The 10,677-nt window shown below is 26.4% G+C and overlaps 1 protein-coding gene across 1 annotated transcript in view; it reads right to left on the bottom strand.

Annotated features, from left to right (window-relative positions):
* The window catches only part of LOC101494518 (uncharacterized), a 3,284-nt gene extending 2,911 nt beyond the window's left edge, over positions 1-373 (bottom strand). The window contains exons 1-2 of the mRNA XM_004507702.3: positions 210-373; positions 16-140 (exon numbers count right to left, since the gene is read on the bottom strand). Coding sequence (XP_004507759.1) covers positions 16-140; positions 210-279 — 195 coding nt within the window. The 5' untranslated portion in view covers positions 280-373. The remainder of the gene's footprint in view (positions 1-15; positions 141-209) is intronic.
* Positions 374-10,677: the final 10,304 nt, after the last annotated feature.

Below are 10,677 nucleotides of genomic sequence, written 5' to 3'. Positions count from 1 at the left end.
GGGAAAGAGAGATACCTGAGAGAGAGGATTGACGGCGAATTCGGGAATGGAGAGGAATTCATCAGAAGGAATGAAACCGCAGTTGTTACGATCAAGCTGACAAAATCTCTCGTATAGAGAAACGATCTCTTGCTGCGTAACTACAAACAAAAAAAATTGAAATGAAGGTATGCGAGAATTGGAAAGAATGAGTGTATAGAGTTATTTACATGCTTCTTTGCAGTGTTGTTGAACCTCTTCAATGTCGTATTGTGTGAGCATGGAGGATGTGTTACCCATCGCCACCAACAAAATTCAACTCTTCAATCGGAACTCCAACCCCTCGGAGAGACAGAGAGAGAGGAAAAACGAATTGTTATTTTCATTTGGGATGGGGTGGGAAGTTAACGTGGGGGGTGCAAGTGACATTTCTCGATCTCCCATTCGCCAACTTTCTGAGCCCACGTCAGCGACTACCTCCATTTTGGCCCAATGGGCTCACATCACCTTAATTCACCACTTGACTTTGATACTAACGAAGATGGCTAGTGATTTCTTTTTTTCTTTTATTATTTTTTGGAATTTTATTTTTATCAATGTATTTAGAGTAATTAAAATTCTCAATAATTTTTTGAAAATTTGAAAAAAAATTAAAAATAAATATGTATCGATTATCTTTTATTTTCATGGAAATATTAAATTTTCACACGTTTGAGAATAAAAAGTGAGAAGAAATATGAGTAAATCATATTCCTAATAATAAAACATATTGAAACATAATTTGTTAAAACTTGAAATAAGCATATCAACCTTACATTTATATATGACACCCCGGTTTTTGATGATCTCTTGTTCATTAAAAAGCCAAATTTCACATTTCTTACAATGAAAACAAATTCCGTAATGGCACAGCTTGAGCAATAGCCTATTGGTTGATTTTATTAAAAAATAAAATAAAAAAAGGGATATTTATTCGTGTAAATAATAAATTTCATAGTAGGCCTAATTAAATATACCAATGTATGCATGTACTGACATTTTTCTTTATTCATTGGAACCGACAAGGTATCCAATGCAAAGAGAATCGTCCTCTTATGTACAAAACAAAGATCATATATTTCGATAATAATTTATCATCATGTAATTTTGTACCATTTTGAATTATTGTACAAATTATAAATAATCTATTCCCTTGAATTTTACTGGTGGACTGGCATGGCATATAATGATACATGTCTCAAAACAAATAGACATGAAACTGGAAAGTTTAATCAAACCCCACCAAATCTAAACAAGGACATTAAGAAAATAAATGTTGGACTATGAAGGGAACAATGAATGTGCATGGCATATGTATGGGATTTGAGCATTGTGAAGTGATTGTGTTTCTTATCCTTCACGTGGGTACCAACAGGACGGGCTCATATGGCAAATGAGAAAACAAAAGGGTTAGTTTTGTGCTACTTTTAGTATTAATTTAATCTTGCACTTTTGCCCCAAATGAAACCATGTTCGTTATAAATTACTTTTGAATCTTATAGCTGCTAAGTTCTTTTTTACCACTTAAAAGGCCTTCGTCCTAACACAAAAAAATAATTGTGCAAAAAAGTTCGATTGATTTTGAGGTAGAAACAATGTTTCTAAGTTTAAAAGAAGATTTAATTTATCTCCTCTTTTGTTATGTCTTACATAAAGTTTTCGATAGTGTTGGAAATGATGATGCTTTTAATGAAAGTTTATTGGATATAATGATGACATTTATGAGAGATGGTGTTGTTGTGAATTGAAAAAAATGAGAAGTCTCACATTTGAGGGATACCACACACTAGTAGGGTATATAAGGTGGAGGTAATGAACTTGGAAAGGGCCCCAAGGGGCACCCCAATTTTTGTCTTGGCTTTGGCTTTGGCTACGTGGTGTATTATTATTTTTTGCTTGAAAATTAATTAATCATTTTTTAATTAACTAATTGCTTGCGTTCTATCTCTAATTGAAACGTTAATTACGTAATTGCCCTCCACCGAGTCATATCTGATCCAGTCTTCCTCCCTGAATTCGTCCGTCTGTTTTGCCTGGTCAAAACCCTAATCTTTGATCTCACGTTTCCTTGTTGTCCGGTCAAAAGTAAGAGTCAAATCCCTGAGTTTGGAGCTCACGTTTCTGAGGGTCACTACTTGGAGTGCACGTTCTGATGATCCATGTATTTCTCAGATCCAGTTGCGGATTTCCTCTATAAATAGAGGGTTCTCTCCAGTTGGAAAATCACACCAAAAGTTCTCCGTATCTGAGGCTTTTCTCTTTTCTCCCCCTTCTTACTGCTTCATCTCTTTCTTCTCTTTCGAGTGGTCATTGTGTCATATTACGAGTGTCAGTCGTAAGACTGCCATATTGAGGGTGTAATTCTAGAACGGTTTTCTACAGTGCAGTAGAACTCCAATACAGAGTATATGAGTTGTTTTATCCTGTGGACTTCGTGGTTGATAGTCTGTCTCGCACAATTTTGGACAGTGCCTTGAAACGTCTTAAAGAGAGCGACCTAGTCCGCGACTCAACCCAGTAATATTTTCGGTGGCATAAATTATTTTCAAAGGTTTTCGAATTTCAAAAATAACAGATAGTTATGAAGATTTGGTAAGCTTCTAGAAGGACTGAGTTTGTTAATTTGGAATGATTCTCAAGTTGGTATGACCTAATCTTATATGTCAAGTTGTTTGCTCATGATCGATAAACACTAAGTATTTGACTTCTTGTTTTTTCAAATTTTTTATTTTATAAATATTATTTTTCTCTTTCCAATAAAAGTAGAGAGTCGTCGTTTTGACATATAGTTTAACATCATTTAAAAAAAAAAATATACAACGTCATACCTACTAACACTTAATTGAACTATATTTAATATATTATGTTTTAGTTCCTTACCATGCAAAACACTATTAATGGATGGAAAAAATTCATTACCAACATGTTCATAATTCACAATATTGAAACATAGACCTTATGAGTTCCACCAAAATCAATGGACTCGTCATTTTTTACATTAGTTGTTTGAACGTATTTTTTATTTCTTCGTATATCATGAGAATCCACTATCCAAATATCAGTGTGATATCTCAAATTTATTGGGAAGCAAACCTACGACATATATAATTTTGTACATAGGTACCCAACATTTTGGGGGTCCTCTTTCATTAGTTCTAGAAGGGCACTTGTCCTTCATGGTTTTTAAAATAAAAACATTTACTTCGAGCATTGCCCTTTGTAAAAAATAAATGCATATAAAACATTTATCTTCTTTGGCATTATCGGATTAAGTTTTTAATTTGACTTTTGGAGCCTCGTCTTCTTGGAAGCCAATGTCATGTTTAGAGTTTCTCTTTAACACTATAGATTATAGAAGTTTGTTGGCTATTTTACATACCATTTATTAGAAATTGTTAAAATGTTTCCTCGTATTTAGACCAGATACATTTAATATTCCGGTGTAAGCTAAATCTTTCGGTCATTGAACTGATTTTCAGTTCTATCACTATTTTCATTGAGTTTTTCTTTTTCTTTTGCCAATATTAAAAATTTCATTAAGGTCAAATAGGAAAGGAGGGAGGGAGAGATCTAACGTAAATATTTTTATAAGTATTATGACAGACGAAATAATTTGTGATACATATTAAGAAATTTCACTTTTATAATAATTGTTTTATTTAACTATTTTATATAAATTTAAAAATATTGTAATAATAAATGAAAGAAAGATATATTGTGATTTTATAAAATTATTCTTTTTCACCGTAGATTTAACTTGTGGATAAAAAAATATATACTAGAGAATAATAACTTAAAACCAATATAATTAATGTTAATTAAAAAAATACAATTAAAAATTAAATTATAATTTTTTACAACAGTGATGGTTATTATTGAACAAATAGAGCAATATTTAGACAGAAAGTATATGGAACAAAACAAAAACATGAGGTGAAGGATAGATACGTGACATGAGTTGTCGGCATTACTGCATGTGGCGGTGACCATCACACAACAAAACCCACAAGGCCACAATTCAAGGTCGCATGTGCCAACGTTCTAGTAATACAACACTTCTTTTTTTGTCGCTAAATTTTCGAATACAACTGATGCGAAACAACAAACATCATGTCGGAGCAAACAAGTGTCTCCTTTGCGGCCTTCAACCATTCAATTAAATATTCAGGATGTTATGTCACCTTTTTAGGTTAGACAAACTGTCGTTTTCCTCAAACACTTTATTTTTAGGAAGGATAAATAAATAAATAGTAATTATAGCAATAAAAATGATTATTTTTTCTTTAATTTTTAGCTTAATTAATAAATATTAATATTGTTATTATGTCTTGAATATTAATTTGAGATTTTTCAGTTGTGTATGAGATTCTGATAGTATTTACAAAATAATAATTACTTTGAATAATATCAATATGCATTTTTTTGGAATAATCAATATATTCATGATTAATTAATTGGTGAGTAAATTTAACATAAGCTAGTCTTAAAACCTGTACAGTAAAAAAAATTGGGCATATGGCCTTCACCCATCATCGAGACATTTGGGCCTATGACATTCGCCCATCATCCACAGGGGCTTAAGGTTCGGCCCACAACATGCTCTTTACTTAGATAATGTTAATAGACCCATGACAAGCATATCTATAGAGAAAGAGAAACAAATAGAAGAGGAAAATAAGACTTAAGATCTTTGGAAGTTTGGGAGGGGAATTTTGGAAAATATGAAGAAGGAAAAAAAATGTGAAGGGGAGATAGTTCTCCATCTTGAACGAGGAGTTTAATTTTTATTTATAATAATACAAAATTTATTTAAATTGGAAGAATTCGAAAATATATCTTGGAGTATTTTGGAAGATTTTTAAGAATTTGAATAAACTTTTTAAATTGTTTTATCTAGCATAATAATCTCAATTAAAAATATACTAGTTGTATGTATCTCTTTCTTTATTCTCTACAAAACACTCTTTTGTAAAAAAATGAAATTTTTGTTACTCTTTGGATCTCCTCCCATCTTGCCAAAATTTCTTATTTCATCTCCTCCAAACAATAAAATGGAGCCTACAAAAAAAAAATCCTCAAAAACCAAAGCATCACCAACCATATTTCTGCCCTAATATATGTCTCATCTCTGCTTCATTTGATTTACAAACATCAAGTTTGTTTTAGTTTAAGGATGAATTATGATCTAGAGTTGTCATAATCAAAATTTAAGTACAAATTAAAGTTGAGTTTAATTTGTCTCAACTTGTTCCTTAGTCACCAATCACTCTATTATGTTTGTAACGAGCTTTTTATAAACTAAATATTTAATGTAAATCTATATTAATTTAAGTAGAAATCTCGTAATAAAATATTATTATCAACGTTGTGCTTCAAGTTTGAATACAGGATAAAACACTGAAATAATCAACTTTTCACTTTTATTTTTTAGTCATAATTGATGGTCATCTTTATAATTTTAATTTAAAATTGTTTCAAATAAATTCTATCTTAATTTGACCTGTATACCTTCAAATTTGTTTAAATATAGAGACCAATTATTAGGGTCTAAAGAATGACTCAAAAAATAAAAACGTTAGAGTTCAATTAAATATAAATATAACATGTCCCTTATTCACCTCTTACTATTTTTTTTTAATAAGAATGTATTTTTTTGTTACATATTTGATATATCTACTATACCCAAAACATGGTTTCTTCTACACATTTGAAAATTTTACTTGCTAATGACCAATCGAAAACTAATAACAAAATTTGTTGTATTAACGATATTATTTATCTCGTTCCACAATGATCGCCACTTTTTACGTATAAAATTCATTTACATTTTCAATATTAATATTAATTACCTTTTTTTAATATAATATTAATCATTTTTTAATTGTTCTGTTTAATCAATACTATTGACATTACTTTTAAGTCAAAATATTTTACTTTGTATTTATAATAAAAACATAAATTGATATTTAATATGATTATTTATTATTATTATTATTATTATTATTATTATTATTATTATTTATTTACTTATACGCTCTTTTAACGTGTGAAATAAAAAATATTACTCTCAATATATATTATATTAAATATATGTAATTTTGTTTATATTTTATTATAAAGATAATGAGTACAATTATTATTCTAATTAAAAACGAGCTTATGTTGAACATCACATTGGATCTTGCGAGTATATATTACCACTTATGTTTCTTTTTAGTTATCGTTTTAAGTTTGTGTATGCAAACTAATTAGGAAATTGTTAGAGTTTATTATTTTTGTGAATTTTATATATCTATATATACTTTGCGCTTATCAAGAATGGTAGTTAACTACTGCTTTTATTATTTTTCCATATAAAAAGTAAATACAATTAACTAACTTTGTTATAATTGCATTTAAACATTAATGCAATTATATTTTCAAAATAATGTCATTAAATATGAATTGACTAGCTGACTTTATTTATACTTGAGGTCAGTAAGTATACATTTTTTTTTTAATATAATCAAGGACCAAGGAATATCTCAGTTCAATTATTTATCTCTCTACAGTAAATAATTATAGATAATTTTAATTAAAAAATAATTAAATTTACCTTTAACTTTGAAAACGTAAAATAAAATTATAATTTTCTTTCTCTAAAAAAAATGATAAACGCTTAAAAACGAAGTAGGAGAAGTAACACTGCATGTGATTAATTGGGCATTTAATCAGAGAATTACAGTGTCATTCATTCAGCCATGCACTCCTCGAAGATTCTATTATCGGAAGAAACTTAAGCCCTTAATGAAAAGATCAAGCAATTGATTTTTTTTTTTTTTGCTTAATTTTCTTAGGACTGCATTGTTTCCTAAAATGGTCCTCCATTATTATTATGACACATTTGTTTTTTTACTTTTATTAAAAAATTATTAAAATAATTAATATGTTTATTTTATAGATTAAAGTTTTTAAAATGACATTTGTATTTAAATATATTAAATTTGATTTTTTATATTTTAAGATAAATTAATTGTATTAATAAGAAGTATATTTAAAAATAAAAAGAAAAATATCTAATATATTAAAAATATACTTATATTTAAAGGATATTTTTTCTTTCAAAAGTGTGCTTATAAATAGTGAGAAGGTCCCCTAAAATACACCTATCATCATATTCATATAGTATTTCAAGTATCTATCAAAGTTACGGATATCGTCACTATCAATTTTACCGTAATAATAATAACTATCCTTATTATTAGGTAAAAGAAAGACTATAAATGGTACGTTATCCTTGGAAATCTTTAGGATAATTATCCATAAACTTAATAAGAAATATTTTAATGAAAGGAACATAGAAGTTATATGATATATTTAATTTAAATTATTTTAAATTAAATATATTAATTTTTAAATTAATTTTTATTATATTTTAAAAGAGAAAAAATAAATAAATAAATCCTAAAAGTGTCCCAATAAAAGAAGACTATTGTTCAATTCTCTTACCAGTATCATAGAACAATTATGTTCCAAGGTGTCATATATGGACACTTCGCGAATTAGTCATTTATTGATGAATTTATTTTAAATAATTTATTTAAAAAAATAATGTTAATCATTAATGATAAAATATATATTTGATCAATTATAAGTAATTATAATATTAATTATTAATTTACCCACTTCATTGATTTTTCATTTTGAATAATCTAAATGTAAAATAATATTTTCTTAATTAAAATTGACATGTTTTTAGACGACTTTTGTGTGCAAATGTAAAAATTATTACATGATAGAGGAAATAAATTGTAATCTTAGTATTTTTAAAACATTTACATGTTTATATTTTAATTTTTTATTACAGTTCCCCTTGTTATAAGTTTGTCATTTTTATATATTCATTTTTATATTCATTTTTATTGAAAAAGCATATTAATTGTATATGAATGTAAATTGCATTTTTTTCATAAAAATATATATGTTCAGCTCTAATATATATATCATCTCCTCTAATAAAATTAATTTAATTAATTATAATTGTACTTAGATAATAATAATAATAATAATAACATCTAATGATTTAAAATGTCGCTTATGTGCTAATAAATTAATGGATCTAAAGAGTATGCGAATGATATTAATTATTACTAGTATATGTACAGAATATAAAAGTAGTTGAGGCCTTGTTAGAGATGGACGTGCATGTTGTAGATGTAACCAAGTAACCCAACCAACTAAATAATCAGAGAAAGACAAAATACATTGTGTAATTTTTAAGTTACACACAAATGTAATTTTTTATTTATTAATTTAGTTATTTATCTTTGAAATTTTTTATAATTTATAATTATTTTTAATTCTAATTTTATTTCAATTATTTTTAATTAGATATTTTAAAAAAGGTATTATGAGATTTATTATCAATCATATAAAGAAAAACATAATAAATTTATATATAATTTAGGACATAGAGTGAAAGAATTTTACTTTTAATTTCAAGAACCCTAAAATCTATTTATACTTAAAACCTCTGTTATTTAATTATTTTTTTTTAAAAATTTGACAAGGGGTCACATTTTTATGATTACTGAAATCAAAACTTTTAAGAATTACACAACTTTATTAAAAAAAAATTAATTTTAATTTTATCGATTTAAAATTAAAATAATCCGTATAGATATTTATAAAGATAAATTATAACGAATTTAATACTACAAAATATACTTACTACTAAAATTTCCCTATAAAATATAATTAAGCCTCTCAACAAGGAGCGTAGCTTCCAATGAGAAGGATTAAACAGAGAACGAAACAGACACCAAACTACCAAGCTATTCGGATTACTTTCGTTTATGTTTTCGGACATGAGAGAAAAAGACAAGACAAAACGTAGATAACTTGGATGAGGAGAAGATAATTTTCACCATTGTTGATAGTGACCCATTTTGATGCAAGCAATCGATTTTTATTTCTAGCTTTTTTGTTTATAAATTATTCTTTCTAGCTTTGAAGTGCTAGTTGTTAACAAATTATAGAGGTAATTGTATTACTTCGAAAAATCTAAAGAAAAACGTTTTTTATTTTATTTTTTATCCTGAATTTAAATCTCTAAAATGATCGATTTATTTTATAAAATAAAATAAATAATATTAACTATTAATTAATAAATTAAATATAAAAATTACTCATATATTATAATAAATTATGAGTTTTTTATTTAAGAAAAAATAATTAAAAAATTATAAGTTTATTAAATTAATAATCATTGATTTTCTCATTTAGGATTCAAATTATATTTTTCTGATATTCATAAAAAAATTATTTTGAAGTAGAATTAAGAGTTTTTTTTTAAATTCAAATAAATTTATAAATTCAGATGAATTGGATCACGTGTTACGTAAGTGTTTGAAAAAAAAATTAATAAATATCTTAATTTTTAAAAATTTCAACACACATTTGATTTATTAGATCTATTTAATAAGTGATAGATACAGAGTTCTCAATCAACAAATCAACCGGAGAATCGAATTAAACCAATAAGAATATTTCCTCAATTTGTTTTGAATTTCGTGAAAATTATAATGTAAATGCTGGACCAACTTGATTATATTTTTTGTTTACATTTTTTCATCAAAAAAACTAACTTAAACGCTTTGCGGGATCATCAATTCCATATATTCAAAATTTGTGCAACTTTTTAATCTGATAACCCCTCCTTTTGTCATTCCATTTGCACATTATTTATTTTATGTTTATATTTGCAAATTTACCATTTAAATTCTTTTTGAGGCAACACAATATTACAACAAATTCTTATATGCAATATAATATAGATTTAATCTATATACATCATTAGAGTAAATTTTTTTACACAGATAATTTCAATTGTTAGATTTTATTTATTTATTAAAATTACGTCTAAAATTATGATCATAAATATTTGTGATAAATTTAAACTTTTTATATTTATAACACGCAACAATTAAACTCTATATAATATTGTATATTGTATGGTTGATTTATCAATTCAATTTTCTTAAAATGGATCTCCAAAAGTCTTTGTTCAAACTCCACCTCAAAGTATGATTGTCTAGAATCACATTAGCTTCTTCTAAAAATTTTTGTTCTTATCATTTTCATTCGCATGACCAACAAAGGGCAAATTGTATGTTCTGGAGTAAATAATTTCTGTATAATACGTTAGAAATATATTGGACTCTATATTCAGAAATCAAAATTATTGTTGTGGTGAGTTGTGAGTTGTGAAATGAATGATTGATTTTGAAATTTGTACAACTTTTAACAATTTGCATCGGGGAAAATTTCAAAATTCAAAATGATGGAAAAAAGTATGGGAACAATATTTTTGATGAACATAGTACAGGCACTAATTAACTCTTTATGCGAGACAAACAAACTGAAAGGTTCAACTAAAAAAAAAAACACTGAAAGGTGAACACTTTGGGTACGGTCCACATTTGAATTTGAAGGATGACTGAAAATAGTAATTTGATTAAGAGACTTAAAAGTTTTTTTTTTTATTAAAAAAAAAAACTTAAAAGGAGAAAATCGACGCAACTTCAGGAAGAAAATAGATAGAGTTTAATTAATAAGAGTTTTCGAAATACATTCACATATTAGATGATTTTGGTACATTTATTCTACAATCTAATAAAT

Source organism: Cicer arietinum, chromosome 7, assembly GCF_000331145.2.
Source record: "Cicer arietinum cultivar CDC Frontier isolate Library 1 chromosome 7, Cicar.CDCFrontier_v2.0, whole genome shotgun sequence".
In the NCBI taxonomy this organism is placed as follows: Eukaryota; Viridiplantae; Streptophyta; class Magnoliopsida; order Fabales; family Fabaceae; genus Cicer; species Cicer arietinum.
Note: the sequence above shows the minus strand (reverse complement) of the source record. Positions and strands in the feature narration are given on the sequence as shown.